General features: G+C 38.6%; 1 protein-coding gene across 1 annotated transcript; it reads right to left on the bottom strand.

Moving 5' to 3' along the window:
- Positions 1–299: 299 nt before the first annotated feature.
- On the bottom strand, positions 300–16,455 carry dusp4 (dual specificity phosphatase 4). Its single transcript, NM_001016109.2, is given in 4 exon segments — positions 300–1,832; positions 2,535–2,754; positions 4,113–4,249; positions 15,852–16,455. Coding segments are annotated over 4 exon segments (1,167 nt in total). The 5' UTR covers positions 16,285–16,455; the 3' UTR covers positions 300–1,455.
- Between the last annotated feature and the right edge of the window lie 1,600 nt (positions 16,456–18,055).

Below are 18,055 nucleotides of genomic sequence, written 5' to 3'. Positions count from 1 at the left end.
CGTTCAGAAACAAAAAGGATTAAGAACAAGATATATGTAAAGGCCTGTAAATGTATTTAGTTTTGTTTTATCATTAGATGAAACCGCTAACTATTTATGAATGACACAGCAACACTGTAAATTAGTTCCATTCCTCCTTGGAACAAACAGCATTAGAATAGATTTCCCATCTCCATATTGTTTGTATGATAGAGCCCTTAATAACGAGTTTTTTGGCAGTCTAGTGCCCAACTAATAATAAAATGTTGCCTGGCACTAATTCCATCTTTCCAGAAAATGTTGCTATTTTGCATAATTAGTCACCCATGAGTTCCATAACAGATCAAAGTTCAAAGATGACCTGTAATAGCCTTTGAAATTTTGGTAGGGGGTTAATATAACATTGTTTACAATTTACAAAATGCTCATGCTGCTATAGGTTCTCCGAGATAGCAGTGCCTATGGGCACTATGAGCTCACTGTGCCAGCGCACAATAGTTTCATAATATACTGGTACATTTATGAAGTAAACTGCAAAAATCTTGGAGCCACAAAACAATCTGTATTTCACTTGCATACCATCAATGCTTATCATTATATGTTGATAAATAGCAACACTAGACAAGACAAAAAAGAAAAGGGTTCTGAATACTGAGGTCGTTGCTACAATACTTGTTTAGTGCAATTGCACAGTGTGAGTTAAATCTGGTGTTGGCCTTGCAGCGCGCACACAATGAATGGTGAACATACACTACAAGCTCTTATTTTTCAAATGAGAAAAAAAAACGGTTTCGGCTGTGAATTCCCTTCCCATACTTCTTGGCTTTAAGCAATTCAGTATTTGATATACAACTGAAGTACACACATGCCCCAAGCCCTGTTCTGTCCTCAGCTGCCTCACTTTCCATTGTTGCAGAAAATATCCTGTGTTTGCTAACATGTTTAATACTTTCAGTTGTGCTCTTAAATATCAGATATTTGTTATATAGTAGCAGTTTCCTTTTTTATTTTTTGAAAATTGGAATTGTTTTCTTATTGCATTATGATACTTTGGAGGACAGAACTTTCAAGGCAAACAAACTTTCTTTAAATATAGAATTAAATAAGAAAAATTTAAAATTAGAAAACGAGGCACTTTGGGAAAAGAGTTCCCAAGTTCTGTTCATTATTTAATTAAAAACAAGATAAACTTAAAAACTGCCCTGAAGCCACTTGGCTTTTGGAAAAAAATAAATTACACATATACAAGTCAAAGATACAGGATAGAAGTCTGCATAAATATAAAAGAAACTGAACAAGTACATCTCCAACGCACCAGAGGAGATCTCTTCACCATTATTGCTTTTTTCCTTGATTAATAAAGGGTTTGCACACCTCACTTAGTGGCAAAGTTCAGCACTCTTAGAAAAGTCACTTTGGACCCACTGTGGTCATAAAAGCATAAATGCAAAAGACGGGTTCTTCTTCTCTATTCCTTCAGCAGCTGGGGGAGGTTGTGATAGGGCTATGGAGATATGGAAGGCTGCTCGGACCAGCTACTGACACTGGGAAACTAAAGACAAAAGTAGACGTGGGTGAGCTGGAAGGCTTACTGCGTTCTCGCAAAGTGGCAGAAGGACTAGCAGCTTCTGTAGCACAGGTAGTGGTCAGGACCTGAGATTCAAATTGTAAAAGCTGTCCCATGAAGCTGAAGTTGGGAGAGATTATGCTCCTGCGCTGCTTAACAAACTCAAAGGCTTCCTCCAGCTTCACCCTTTTTGTCATCATCAAATAGGCCAAACAGATGGTGGCGGAACGGGAAATGCCAGCTTGGCAGTGAACAAGAACACGTCCATTTTGATCTTTAACAGAGTCTGTAAAAGAAAGTGATGATTTAGTTTTGCCAACTATACATAATTAAATCAGACATAACACCCAGCTAGAAATGCAGATCATGCAATTTATTCTTTCCAGTGTACAATATAATTAGGAGATGAAAGCACAGAACTGCATATCAGAAATGTCCGAGATCTCCCTGTCATTTTGTGTCTTTTCTATGGTTATCTTATTACTAACAAATGAGGACATTTTACTAGCCAAATATATTAAACACCCCTAATTCTCATGATGGTTTCTGGGAGAGATTACCTTGGCAGAGTAAAAGCTGCTCTCCCAGGTATAGTGAAAGGCCGATAAATAAATATGGCTATGTATGTATACACAAATACCAGCATTTGAGCTCTGTCCACCTTCCGTGACCTTTATAAACAACTGGGTCTGCCCCACTACACCCCAGCAGTATCACTAACATGTATCCCCTCAAGTCTTTCTGTAAATAAATTGTTTCATGCATTTTCCGTTTTTAAGTGATTATTTTGACAAGAAACAATCTAATGTCCCCATTTTATTTGTAAGGGCTCTGGCACACGGGGAGATTAGTCGCCCGTGACAAATCTCCCTGTTCGCGGGCGACTAATCTCCCCGAAATGCCATCCCACAAGCGAAAATCCCCGTGTGCCAGAGTCCTAATGCTGATGAACATGCAGAATACAAAATAAGTTTATTAGAAAACTTACCAATATATTCTATTGCCTCCATAAACCAAGAGCTGATATCAGCTTTGTGGTTATCTTCCACTGGGATACATTTATACTGATAATGGCCTTCAAAGTGATTAGGACAGTCAGCAGATACATTCATTAATGCTGTGATCCTCAAAGCATCCAGCATATCTCTTCTAGCTGCATGGTATGCACTGCCAAGGTATAAGAAAGGCAGGATCTCCACAGGCCCACCCTGTTCCAGACAAAAATATGTTAGCTATGTAAAGGTTCTTCCGTACTAGATTATTGACATGTTTTAAAAAAAGAACTAAAGCATCATTTTATTAACTTTATATTAAATTGGCCTAATGAAGTGTGAGGTGGCAAAGGCAAATTAGGCATGCATGCAGCTAAATAGGAAATTATTATTATCTGGCCATCTTGCCCACTATACTTAGATCATCAACATAATACCAGCTTTTAATTATAACAAACAGACTTTACCTTACTGAGAGTGTACACATTTTTGATTTACTAGCACATGCATAAGCTTAATTATAAATGACGAGCATACAAAAGAGGGGGATTAATCAATGCACATTCCCTGGTCCTGTTTCACTAGTCATTTAGTATTTTCAAATACAGGAGTTTTTAGTTACAAAGTTATAACCAAAATATTGGCAAGCCATCATACTCCATCAAAGTAAACCCCATATGGTGGTGAGATTTAGCACCAGTCATATTTTTTATAGACTGACCCCTCCCTACATGGCAGCATTTCTTGGGAAAAATGTCTCCTGACCTGGACATTACTTTTATTCACAGCCATTAGCTACTACAAGGAGAAAAACTGGCAAGAAACATTTGTTTCACAGGCTTAGTTCTCCCCATTTGCAGCTTTTAAAGGGGAGACTGCCCAGAACAACCCCTATTTTAACAGCATAAAACCTTTATTAAAAGGCATGAGTGTGGGGGTGCTGCAACCACATCAAAGTTTGCCCATTACAGCAGATGTAAAGCACGGCTGCAGGGAACCTCAGATAATATAAAATGACAATATATTGAGATTTGTGTGGGATATATTTTAAGGTAACGTACTATTTTACTTTTTTAAGGGAGTGCTATAGAAAAGCAGGGCAAATAAAGGCACAGTTATTGCTCTGCAATGCTTGCTTACAAATAAACAAACTTGTTTGTTTATGTAGATTATCCTCGTGTTCCTCTAAATGTAATGCAACTGAATTTGTCACATAGTATAACTGAATTTATAAATACCAAGAACATACCTAAAGACAAGGAACAATTTAGATAAAATACAAATTGTAATGGCAAAAGACAAATCCAGATGTAACCAGGACAAAATATTTCAGTTCACAGTAACACAGTAATTTAGATAAGAGATGTCCATGGCGTTCAACCATTTAGTCTAAATAAAACTACTACTTGATCCAAAGGAAGTTGACCCCAGCAGTCCCTTACTGCACTAACAGCCAATTTCAATAACCCTGTTTAGTCAATTCATATTCAAGAGGTGATTGCTAACCGTCTGTTTTGGGAGAGGATACATTATTTATGCAAGTAAAATATGATATGCATGGAAAATTAGGTTACCTGGTCATGCAGAGGTGTAGTGCAGGAACTGCAGCCTATTCCAGCAGGTTCTATGCTGGCAGGTAGGGAAATACTGTTTATTGACTTTGTTTTTGCACAAAACTCTGGGTACTCAGAGTGGAATCTTTCATAGCCACCTGCATAAAGAAAGAATTAAAATTATTGGTCTAGTGCAAACACACTGTATTTTTATTTGTACTTTATCTAGTGTAAATCCAGGAATGATACTAATAAGTTATGTCAAAACAGTCAGTTTATTACAATGCCAAGCTACAACTTGTAAACAACATTTATTCACCTACAAAAGAAATTACATTTGGATTTAACATTCCTAAATATAGCAAATGCAAACAAAATGATATTTATAAGTACATGTTGCTTTCAATACAAAGATCAGTGAACTGGATGGTTGACTGCAAACAGAAGCATGCATACTGAAAGGTACTCTACTGCTGGTTTCCAGCGTGTATACTCAGTGATTACAGATGGGGAATCTGAGCATCGAATTTGAAAAAGCTGTTAAATTTAAAGAAGGTCCAGTTAAAAAGGCACCTAGACTGGTTTGTCATATTAGGTTTATTGCTATTTAACTTTTTGTCGCAACAATATGTATGTAGTAGCTCTTTGACATTTTAGGTTTCTGTTCAACAAAAGGCCACCAACATAGAGCTCTTGGTACTTAGAAGCTTTCTATGAAATGTTTCTGTTATTTAGTCAAGCCTATATATAGCTTGGACTATGCTCCAATAAAAGAAAATGTGCAACCACAGAAAATGAAAACCCACATTTATTGCTTATGCTTGAATGCACTTTATAGTCTCTTGGTGATAGACTTTCACTTTAAGTCTGCATACATATTTTAAATGTTTTTTTCAAAAGTGAACACTTCAGTATAGTCACACCCATCCATCTGTATGTACAGTGGGTAACAGGAACTGGCAAATTCTTATTTGCCCACCAGACCAGGAAACAAATGAACCTGCATCAGCATCTAGTTTAAAACAGGTATAATCAGGAACAATAAAGTTACACAATTACTACATATTGCTTTGGCTGAAGAGATTTTATTGTTCAGCATTACTTGTACATAAGCAGCCAACTAATTACACTGTGTTCCTTATCCCAGCTTCCCATGCACACCAATATAGCTTATTTGGAAAGAATGGGGTGCATGTAGAATTGCAGAATTCAAGTGTGGGCCATCCTTGAATTCTGAGAAGAAAAATGACTATTTTATAAAAGGGGCAGTTATCTGTTATAATTACATCTCATTTTTTTATTAGACAAGGTTTACATCAACAAATTCATGTTTAGTTTAATTTCCATTTCCTCAACCAGATCTAGTCTCTCTGTTCTCTCCAGACCACAGAATAGGAAAAACAGATGAAGTGTACGTCAGCCTTCTCTTGTGTATATCTATAATCTCTGCAAAATGTAATTCCTAAAAAAAAAAAGTAACTACACAAATTTACATAATACATTTGTTTCCAGGTATAAGTAAACATAAAGTACCCCTATAATGGCACTAGTCAGAAACCACGTGTGATAACTGAGAATACAACAGCAACCTGCATATTTTAAGATTAAAAAAAAAAAAAAAATCACATGTTGTCCTTTGTACTAGTAGCTGCCCCTAATTCCCCTTACTTCTGGAATCCAGTAGAATTGGATAAGTGTTGCTTTGCAGCCTGTACTACAAAGAATGATGTTTTGCAACAATTGCAAATTACAGTTAAACAATTTCTGTGAAATTAGGACATTGGGTCCTAATATGCTGTGATTTTTATAAAATAATAGCACCAACATTCTAATGGTCTATGTTCCTTACTGTTTTTTTTTTTTCAAAATGCATCAGTTAATAGAGCTTCTCCAGCAGAATCCTGTATTTAAATCTGTTTTTCAAAAACACATCTCATTTTGACGTTTCACATGGGGCTAGCCATATGCTTCATTTCCCAGGGTGCCACAACCATGTGACCTGTGCTCTGATAAACTTCAGTTACACTTTACTGCTGAGCTGCAAGTTGAAATCACCCTCCTCCCAGCGGTCAATTAGCATAAAAATGGGAAGGTAGCAAGATAGCAGCTCCCAGTAGGTATCACTAGTAAGAAATCCAAGTCCAGCTTGGGAGTCCTCCAGTTACATTGGAGTAGGAGAAACAATAGGTTACATGAAAGCTCAGACTCAGGCACAATGCACTGAGATGGCTGACTACACACCAATATTACAACAAAAAAAATACACATTTGTTGGTTTAAGGACAACATTTTAAATGGCAGAGTGAATTATTCACTATGTAAACAGTGTAATATAGAAATAAAAAGTACACCAAAAAAATAATGAAAGAATCCCTTTAATAAGTACTATAACTTTATCTGCAAACAAACCAAGAAGGGTAGTGTGCACATTTATTAATGAACAGGAGTAAAATATGAATGGGCTGTGCGAGAGCAGTGCAGAGTAGGATTCACATGGGAGACAGAAATAACACCATAGATACTGGCAACACAACTGCAGAACGGAAGCAGAACAGCTGCTGCCTTCATTTCCCTCAGGGTAGCTCAGAATATTCTGAATGGACCCAGGTTACAACTGCATCTAAAAGATCTTCTTCCCACGTATGTTAATTATCACCAGCAAACCTGCAGACAAGTCTTCCCAGCTCAGTCTGATTCATAATATTGGCGTGATTCATATTTTTCACCCACGTATTTGCCACTAGTATACACTTTAAAGCAATCCTTACAAGGGCCAAGTCTTAACAATATATACAGCTTATATTAAAAAATATATGCATAGAACTACAAAAGATAAGAGATGTAATTCTTATTAGGATGCCAAGTCTCATTTTCCCAATTTGATCTGCATATATTTTTACAACATTGGTATGGGACACTTCCTTTAACTACAGAAGGTTGTTTTCATTGATACAAACCCCCTACTCCATTAAAATGTTTCTTTACCTTTAACCTTGACAATGAAGAGCAACACATAAGATCACAGAGGGCAACAGAGTTTAAATTCCAGTTTGGAGATATGTAGACTAGAAATGGGAGACCCCCAGTTCTACAATGGTAAACCATGACTTGTTTGTACCCATTGAAAGTCATTGGTGTAAAGCTGTCCATAAGTAATAACCACTGTATACAACAGGGGTGTCAAACTCAATCACATAAGGGGGCCGAAGTCGCGGGCCAAATTTTTTATTAATATACTTTTAATATTAATTATACTTTTATACTAGTAAGATACTAAGGGGTATATTTATCACAATGTGTAAAAAGTGGAGTAAGACATTACCGGTGATGTTGCTCATAGCAGCCAATAGATGCTATGCTACTGTTGAAATCTGATTACTGATTGGATGCCTTGGGCAACATTACTGGTAATGCTTTACTCCACTTTTTACACAGCATGATAAATATACCCTTTAGTCTTAGTTACTATGTGAGGAAAATGGAAATTGATCAGTCTGGATGGTCAGACACACTCACCAAGGGCCACATAAAACAGCCAGGTGGGCCGGATTTGGCCCCCGGGCCTTGTGTTTGACATATATGGTATACAACATGCTGTATACAGAGCATTAAGGCTCTGGGTTTAGTTGTAAACGCCACACATCTCCATGATCCTGTATGGAAATTACATTTGAAAGTTCTGGGTGCTTTGCTAAGCTCCACTGTGGCAGAACTGATGTGGAATGTCACCAATATAAAGAGCCAGTAAAAATATAAAAAAAAAAAAATTAAGAAAAGATATTCTTATTTCAAAACTTAGAAGAGAGCATACATTCAACCCACTGCTCTCTGAAGCTTGTTTGTGTCAACAGCAACTACCTCATCCATGTAAAGCTGGCCATACACGAAAAGAGTTACAGAGAACAGACGCAGTGGTTTACCTAAAAGGTGATGGCAATAATGTTGTCATAAGTCACCCTCAGCAAGTTGAAGAGTATATCTTGTGCATCCGAAAAGCAGCCTAACTTTCAGCTTCAAATTAAGAAGCTCAGTCTAATAGAGCTCCTAGGCTCATGGCACACAGCATTTGTTGGCCTGTAAAGAAACACCTGTTGCTGCTCATGCTGCCCTCCTTTAACATAAAAAGCAAGCCACATGGCACCAGCGATGATAGACAGTTGCCATTAAAGGATATAGCAGGCAGTCCCAATTGGTGACAGCCATTTCTCCATCAGCAGAGCAAATGCTACATGTAGGCATGAACCTTCTAATTGCATAGCTGCTTTATTTCAAATATTGAGGTTATCATTTATACAGCTTTATGGTACGTAGGGCTGCAGGGTCTGCAAGACCCTTAGAAAATAATATGCATTCTGCTACCCCAGGATTTGTCTTTGTAAATAAGGAGTTTTGCATTTCCATGTTCCATCCCAACCACCATAGCCTGCCTGCAAATTATATAAATTCAATGTGTGGATACCCTGGTTTAGAGAATGAAGGTTCAACAATTCACCATGCCTCTTTGTGTATAATAAACAGCCATTCCTAATTCTGCCTATCCTGGCTACCAGCACATTGAGCCCAAATTAGCTGCACTGAGGCAGAGGGGCTGACAAGGACAGCACATTGTAAAGGCAACAGGAGCTAAATCTTCATTTTGGTAGAACAGAGGCAGTGTCAATGCAAAATGGAAGGAAAAGGAATTACACAACTCAAGAAACTAGAAAGGAAGCTACAGTTACTGGCCCTGCTCATTTCAACAAAGTAACAGCAATAGTTATGCACGATAAATTAAAAACGTTGGGACTACAAAATTACGGCACTCTACACAATTGTGAGTAAAGGCTTAATGCAAAATGGCCAGCACATTTAATGGCAGGGTATATGATTATGCCTAGCTTTACAGTCAAAACACCATAAGAAGTTGTTAAAGGTTATGTTTGTCTGCTCCTTGACAGCTTATGCAGCTGCAATATCCTAGTATCAAGGTTTTCAGTATGTTTTACTTATTGCAGAGAACAAGCTGAAATAAGATACTATTGTAATTTGTGAGATTGGTAAGCTTTGCTTTTCTGCTGCACTTTTCTTTCTAAGTAAATGCATGAACTCAAACATAGGAAGTCAGTTTAAATGCCTAGTCATCACCATTCGCCTAATAACTGAAGACAAGCCATTTTATCTTCTTAGCACTCAATCCACAAATAGTGCACGGTACGCTCTTACAGCAAAAAAGAAGAATAAAGGAAATACATAATGTGTGCAGTTCTGCATATGCAGTTCTCACTACACAAGAAAAGATTGTATTAAGCACAGTAAATTGCTAAAAGCTTAAAAAAAAGCCTGTTCTCCAGTAAACACAGCCACATCCTCATAAGGTGTTTACCTGTCTGGCACAAATGTAGAACAATACAGTGTCAAAAAATATACATGCTGAATAATGGCATGAATGTGTGAATTTCTTTATAGACCTTTTTTTACATTGTTAGTACTATTACATTAGGTCTGATCACACAATGTGTTTCCTTTAATAGTTAGAAGCTGATCAGTTTTTTTTTATGCAATCGCAAGGTGCCAAAATGTGAACAGAATTACCTTTTCACAGTGAAGTTTAGTGCTAAATCACTGCAATTCATACAGCAAATATTCTATTGTTCTTTCTACAAGAATCTACATGGTATGTGAACATAATCAGGAAGGAAGGAGGAGAATATGGCAACCCCAGCAAAGCTACTCACAATATATTTGAGAAAGGGCAGCAGTGTGTATTTATAACACAACCGGTGTAAAATATATATTCAAAAATTGTAAATATAGCTGCATTCACAGACACATACACAAATTCTAAACAGGCTTTCTGATCGTGAAATGCTTTTGAATATTGCTTCCGCTTGTTGTGACATTTCAAATAAATAAAATAAATGGAACTACGCCAAGACAAAAAATAGAAAACAAGCATTGCCATTTCTGGTGAGCTTGCTTATCACTTGAGGAACCATATAATGCGCATTCGTTTCTGAAATGTGTAGCAGATGCAGAAGAAACAGCAACAATTTCTGATAAAAGAACATATTTAAAAATCATTGGTTGCTTTAGAAGATATCTAACCAAGTCACAAATGCACACAATAGGATGAAACATTCACTGCCTAATGAGAAAGCAAGGGCAGCACCACAGCACCAAGAGAATTCTATAACACCGTCTGAATGTTCATTCATAACAGTGAACTGGCTTCTGTAGGAAAAGAACGATGCAATGGAAACAAAGCGCTGTGAGTGCACTCTGTACTGTCACGATCATGACAAAAAAATAATATAAATATATATATATATTTTTTTTTTTACAATAAAACAATTGCAATATTATTATTTCATCACCCCCTCATCAAACATCATGGCAATTTCTCCTTTGTTCTCAGGGCACCATGTAGATTGCTATTCAATTCTTACAGATTCTTCCTGCTTTGAATTTACACTTTAATTGCACCCTCCAAAAAGCAACATACCGTTAATTTAAATCCAGAATGAATACAAGAGTACATGGTTTTAAAAGCAGCCCTTGTCCAGTAAGATGACAAATGTTGGTGCTGCTTCAAGGGATAATTCTAGGGCAAAAGTGGGTTAAAGGCTGTTAACACTTATTGGCAGGAGACAAAGGGTGCAGAAATGACAAGAATGCAGGCTAAGTGCTCACTGCTCAGGCCAACAGGAACTGCAAACAAAGAAGACTATATTTCTCTTACACCAAGCCAGGGTTCTAAAGCATAACTTGAAAATATTGAAGATTTGCTGCATCTTTTGTCATTTATAACTGGGAAAAGTTTCTAATTTTATACCTGCATTCAACATCAACATAACAGGATTAATGTTATATTTTAGAAAAGAGGTTTTTGACATGAATTAAATGCATTTTGCTTATAAAAAAAAAAAGTCATTTAGAAGGAGCACGTGACAGCTATAATCTCTAAACGGATATCCTTGTGGTTTCGTGGCTCTCATTTAAATAATCTGTACAAAAATGCAGCTCACCCTAATACTTATATTCTAGACCAGCTTATCACCAAGTTATTAAAAAAAAACTAAATTCCTCAGCAAATTCCTTAATATATTATTATGTGTTTCTACAGTATGTATGCATGCCACTCTACCCATATCTGCGCAAAAATGATGTCCTCTGAATATCTGTTTATTTTTAAAACAAGCAAGCCTTTATTTTGCTATGAATTTATCATCTTTTCCTAAAATAGCTTGATTGCTGTCTAAATATCAAATATCACAATGGTCACTACTCACTGACAAATAAGAGACCCCCCCCATGGTCTCTTATAAGTATAGTCTTAGTAAGTGTCACATCACTGAGTTGCAGAAAATAACCAATCACAAAACCTTACAGCCTTTACCCAGATTTCTCAAAGAACCCTAAAGTATTCTATTATTACAACAAGCCAAAGAGACTGTGGTTATATTACACTTGTAAACTTTCAGCGTCTTATATTTTGCAACGTATTAAAGAAGCAATGTACATGAGATCAGTATCAACAAAAAGAATAGTAGGTCTGTAATAATAAAAATGTACTCTCTAATTAAGTGACATGAATGCAATCTGCCTGTCACTACGTACAAGGGGTACATTTCTGCCAGGGAATGCAAAAACTAGCTTTTAAGTCACAATCTACCATGTTCACAGCAACAGAAGGATCTCATTCCTTCCGGAACTTCCCACATGGAATAGGTGCATACCCTATGTGACACTAGCCTTAATGTTAATGTGATTAACTGCTTTCTCTTTCCACAACTGCCCTCAAAATCGAAGGCTACCTCCACACACTGCATTCATAAACCAGCACAGAAAATGCAAATTCGGCCCCCTTCACGGAATGTGAAGTGTGTATTGACAGGCCTAGAAACCACATCCCTGCACACATGAAGCAGAGTTGGGCCAAAAAACACTCAAGTGTGCATTTTATGGTCAAAACCCACTCAATGTATGCAGTGACAGGAGATTCCAGACATTATGTGTATGGCCAGCTTTAGAGCCGAACCAGAAACGATCTAGTAAAAGGCAATCACAAGCATACATCTCAGATTTCACTTACTGGTGTGCCTTGCTAGCAAGAATGCATCAAGGTAAATAATACAATAGCTATTCCAGTCTTATGTTTAAATCTTAGATGTGTGTGTTGCTAGCATATTTCAATTTATGAAAACAAAATGTTGATGTTTGCAATATCAGTGCCTGTGCCCTTTAATGCGGCCAGTCACAGATGTGATTGCACCAAAATTAAATGGGCATATAAGAAAGAGCATCCAGTGACAAGCATGGATCTGCACTTCTGCCCAGTGATTTGAATAATCACCTTCTAGTAGATCTGCCAATTCAGTGCAATTTTGCACTATCCGCATGAACAATTCAAAACAATTATATGCAGTTACTCTTCCCCACAAACCTTCTGTACAATAGCTTCCAAAATGGTGGTACAAAAGCAAATCATTATCAGTGACTTTTTCTTCCCCATTTAGTAAGACCATATCCTTTCAAATTAAAAAATAAAGTATGGAAAAAATACTGCAATGTTGTTGAAGAAACCATGTGACCATACATATTTCCATTTAAAAAGCTTATAGCAGGGATCCCCAACCTTTTTACATTCAAATGTAAAAAGACTTGGGGAGCAACACAACCATAAGACATGTTCCTAGGGTGCCAAAAAAGGACTGTGATTGGCTATTTGGTAGCCCCTATGTGGACTGGCAGCCTACATGAGGCTCTGTTTGGCAGTACACCTGGTTTTATGCAACCAAAATTTACCCAAATGCCAGAAATTCAAAAATAATCACCTGCTTTGAGGCCACTGAGAGCAACATCCAAGGGGTTGGGGAGCAACATGTAGCTCACGAGCCACTGGTTGGGGATCACTGGCTTATAGAATACATTGTCTGACTCTGCATGCTGTGGGTCAGTTTATAAACAGCTTCTCTCTGCACATGCTAATACTGTTTATCTTTAATGGGAATAGGGAAAACGTATTCTTTATGTCAGACAAAAACATTTTAACATTAATTATAAAAGCATTTGGTCAGACATTTGGGGCAAATTTATGTAGCCCCATTATGAGTTACTGCTTATGAACAATGTAACAGTAGGTTATTAATTTTCCATAAATTATCTTAAGCAATTCATGTTGCCCATAGAAGAGCATTACGCCAATTTTAACAAAAAAATACTTTTAGGGGCTTTCCTTAAGGCAGTGATCCCCAACCAGTGGCTCGTGAGCAACATGTTGCCCCCCACCACTTGGATGTTGCTCCCAGTGGCCACAAAGCAGGTGCTCGTTTAACTCCTGGCTTGGGGGCAAGTTTTGCAGCATCAACACCCAATATAAAGCCAAACCAGCCACCTGAAGGCTGACAGTCCACATAGGGGCAATTAAATAGCCAATTATTGCGCTTATGGGCACCATCAGGAACCATTTTTATGCTTGTATTGCTCCCCCACACTTTTTCCATTTCACTTTTGCTTTAAAGTATATGGTCGATATTGGTAACTGCCCAAGTGTAAATGAGCCGCTTTATAATAAACACAACGGGGCAGATTTATCAAAACAGGAGTTCAAATCCCGAATGGGAAAAATTCGGATTGGAAACGAAAATTTCTGAAGATCGCAAATATCCCGAAAATGCTTACGAAAAAATTGTATTAGTCACGATAATATCGGATTGGCGAGCCGAAAGTCACAAAATTTTCGTACCGAACTATTGCAAACAGCGCCAGAGCCTTTCCGAATTTTTTGCGCGAGTGCAAAAAAAACGGCGAGAATACGCTCGGAGCGTTCGCATGAACGCTCGGAGCGTTTGGGTCTTTGTAAATCTCTCCCCTAGCGTGTGTTTAATTGTAAATACGTGTTCTACAGCAGTGGGCCCCAATGCAAAGGACAGGAGGCAGGTTGAAGAACAACTTGAGTTGCTTATTCTTTTGCATTACAGGGTGACCTTAACAAATAATAAGCTACAAAGTGCAAGTTAAACTTTAAAAGTTGTGTTACTTTTGTTTATGGGAGAATATGGTCATTTATTCACTATCATATATAAAGCTTAGAAATGGCACAAACATGTAATGGCAATGGAAAATAATGTTTTTATGTTTATACAAATAGCTGCAGCAAAACAACCTACGTGGTTAGCTCCCTGTTTCAGCTTGTTCTAATCCCTAACATTTTTATTTAACAAGCTGATTTTTACTTATATTGCCACAGCCATAAAGCAAGATTCACATTTTTTTATGTTGTGTATTTCCTTAAGTACATATAGTAACCCAATACTATATTCCTTTATTTTCCTTTTTTTTTTTTTTTTTTTTACATTAAACAACTTGCTAAAAAACACTAACCTAAAAGCTGAACAATGATTCTCTACCTATGTGTCACTGCCAATAAATGGGCCCCTGTAGAATATAGGATGGGTCACCAAAATCACTATGAATACAGCAAAGTTTCCTCCTACATGAGACAACAGGAAAATACATAACTGTTTTTAAAAACAGCTTTGGGGTCACAATGCTGATTCTCTTACTTCCCATGGAGAGGGTTAAGAAACAGAAGTATTCATGGGCTCTTCATAGTAATATTCCTAGCTGTACACAGACACAGAATACACATTATTTGGTGTATACACTGAGAAACACTAATTAAAATCCCCCATTTAAGCATACATAAGAGGTAAAAGTCATTAACACAAATATACTATGGAACTTTGCTCAGTGAACTAGGTGAAAAACTGGTGTTGTTACCTTTTGTATTATTCAGGAGGGTTTGATTATTTGCTGCACTTCTATGCACAGCAGACTACAACACACAGTAGAGCTGCACTGTGCATTCCTCCCTGGCCATGGAGGGAAATATCACCTTTAAATGGCACCTGTTTCAAGAACAAGTGCCCTGTTAACAATCAAGAAGTGACTTCTGGTGTACCAAGGGCTTTAGGAGTACCCAATAAATATGATGGAGACTGCTGTGCATAGCATGTTGTAATTTGCTAAGTGCCACAAAGCATTGACGTTTCATTATTACTGTATCTATAACTCCCTAACGGTACCTGTCCTTGAGTTACTTTATAAAGCTCCAAGGTTTATCCCAAGACTGTGTATCATGCTGTAAAACTCATAGAACAAACAGTATTTCTAAATATGAAACCGCATTGTGTGAAATGTTTAAGAAATGCTACAATACATATTAGTATTCCAAATGGCTTTGCCGTTATTTATAAAAATAAAACTACTGAAAACAGTATGTTTATCTGAATATCTGTTTCTGATACAATGCAGCAGAAACATCTGTATAACAGACCTGGAGAAGAATGACTTCTGCTACAATGTGTCAAGAGTCACAACAAGAGAACACTACTACAAATTCCATGTACAAACACCTTTAAAACCACTGAATACAATACATTTGGAGCCTCTTTGGAAAAGGCTAGTCTGGATGCAAGTTACTAGCACTGTACACAAGCTGTAGTACTATCATGGAATATAGGCTTGCAGTCAGTCTCCCTCCATTCCACAATAACTACATTCTGTAGCAGTAATATTGACACATGCTCACAAACTGTATGCGTTATTGTGCTGTAATAAGAAGATCTAAATAAAGGAATGAATGAAAGAGACAAAGGGATGAATGGCAGAGTACATGAAAGTGACAGCGTGAATGAGCAGACAGCAGCTGAACTGCACCCCTCGACCCAGACCCAGAGCTGCAGGCTGGGCTGACATAGTGCATAGGCAGTGGGATACCTTTCAGCAGGCAGATGTCAGTGCTGTCAGTGTCCCGGCGCAAAGCTTGCACCACCAGATACACGGTGCTATCCTCACGCAGGGCATCAGCCCGGGGGCTCCTCTCATCATATACGATAATGGCCGAGTACAGACCAGAGCGCAGCCGACTCAGCACCTCTTCCTCGCCTTCTTTGCAGCCCGGAGGCAGGATCTGTTCCAGGCTAACCGAGCCCTTGGCTCTTCGCCTCACGATGGTATTACAGCGTACATTTACCGAGCCCTGAATGAAACCGGCGCTGTGAGCCAGAAAAGGTCTGCAGTCCAGCAGCAAGCAGCTGCCCCCGACCCCTACACTCCCCTGCTTGCTACTCCTGCCGTGCGCACTCTCTCGTTTCAGCAGCCTCTTCAGCACGCTGCAGTCCATTTCTCTTAGCTCCTCCATAGTCACCATAACACTGCTAGCCCGCCACTCAATAGCTCACTGAGTGACACATGTCGGAGAGACTCTAACATCAACTGGCCCCGCCAGGCGCGCTGTCTGTTGCCCGCAGGGTGAGACTGACACAGAACACGCTACCTATCCCTCTCCCCTCCCCGGAGTTGTGACGGCTCTCACTTGCTTTGTTAGTGAGGGAAAGAGGGAGGGAAAAGAGCGCTGGTGGGGGAGGGGTGCGCGTATAAGATGGTTGAACCTTTACACCATCCATATCCTGCTGCCTTTTTTGTTGTCCTGTTCCAGCCCACCCCCAAACCTGTCCATTATTTGCCCCTAAAATGAAAACGTCACAACAAATGTGCATAGTAATTACTTATAAACGTCTGTATGTAAGACTACACATAAATATGTATGCGTAACTGGTTCTACTATCCATATTCAGGTATAATTTATAAACAAACATAGTAACCACCGAACATATGCGCGCTCGATTTAACCTCTATGCGCATACATATACGCTTCTCTTTAAATACATGAATGAACACACACGGAAGCTCCTTTGTCTACAGCTCGTGTTTCCCCCCCAGAGTTTGCGCTGCCGCCCTGCTCGGCTTTTACTGAATGAAGGTTCACACGGCACAGACGCATGACTTAGCCCCGGCACGTACAGCCAGCCCTCCTCATTCATAAATCCCAGGCAGAGCCTGAGCGAGGCGCGCACGCATGGCGGGGAGAGAAAGGCGGAGACTTTTGTGAATGGAGGAGCGGACTCCGCAGTAAGGTTTCGGCTGTCACACGCAAAGCTCTGCGTGTGGTATTCTGCCATTCATGACAACGGAAGAAACAAAGACTAATGGAAGGCGTGCAGGGCTGCGTGTGTAATGCAATTTTGCGAACCTTTTCTAATGCTGTATATGAAATAAATAAGATGTGCGCCCAAACTTTCTAATTATTCTCAAGTACAATGGTGGGACAAACACAGAACTATCCATGATATTTATACATACACTGGCTAAATTTCAGCCTTTAATAAACACAAATTGTGTTCTGGTAAAGTATCTAAAGTTTACTTGTTAAAGGACGGTGCGGTTACACAGGCAAGCAGTTTCTTTTTTATCATATCCCAGCCAGGCTGCCATGTGTACATGTGGGTTTACTCCCACAGTCCAAAACCTACAGGAAGCTTAATTATGTATAACTGGTGTGTATGTGACAGGAACATTGGTGTGAGCTCCAGCGGGGAAGGGAGAGATGTGAATGACCCATCATCTCTGTAACATTTCTGCACTATATCAATAAAGAAGATAAATACATTTTGAAAACGTATTCTGGTGTTTTTTGCATAAAAGGGACCTGCAGACACTAAGGGGCAGATTTATGAAAATGTGAGTTTAGAGCTTAATACATTAACACTGACCTCCTATGGGATTTTTAGAACTCACCATTTGATAAATACGCTTCTACAAATCCCATAGGAATGAATAGAACTCACATTTTGATAAATCTGCCCCTTATAGTTTCCTTTGTTCACATTTACTTTCACCCCTGGCCCCTGTGCTGCCCCATTATCCAAACGCTTTCATCAACTCTGTATCTCCCTTCAAACTATGGTCCTCAGGACACTGCCCTTATGGTTATCTGCCACTGCCAACAGGGAGCACTGGGAGTTCTTAACACTTGCTGACTACAGAACAACTATTGTAAACCACCAGAAAGAAAAACCAGTAGTATTGTGAGGGAATCACATGTGTACCATATGATCTTATGTGCAGGGGTGTCAGGGTAT

Source organism: Xenopus tropicalis, chromosome 1 (assembly GCF_000004195.4).
Source record: "Xenopus tropicalis strain Nigerian chromosome 1, UCB_Xtro_10.0, whole genome shotgun sequence".
In the NCBI taxonomy this organism is placed as follows: Eukaryota; Metazoa; Chordata; class Amphibia; order Anura; family Pipidae; genus Xenopus; species Xenopus tropicalis.
Note: the sequence above shows the minus strand (reverse complement) of the source record. Positions and strands in the feature narration are given on the sequence as shown.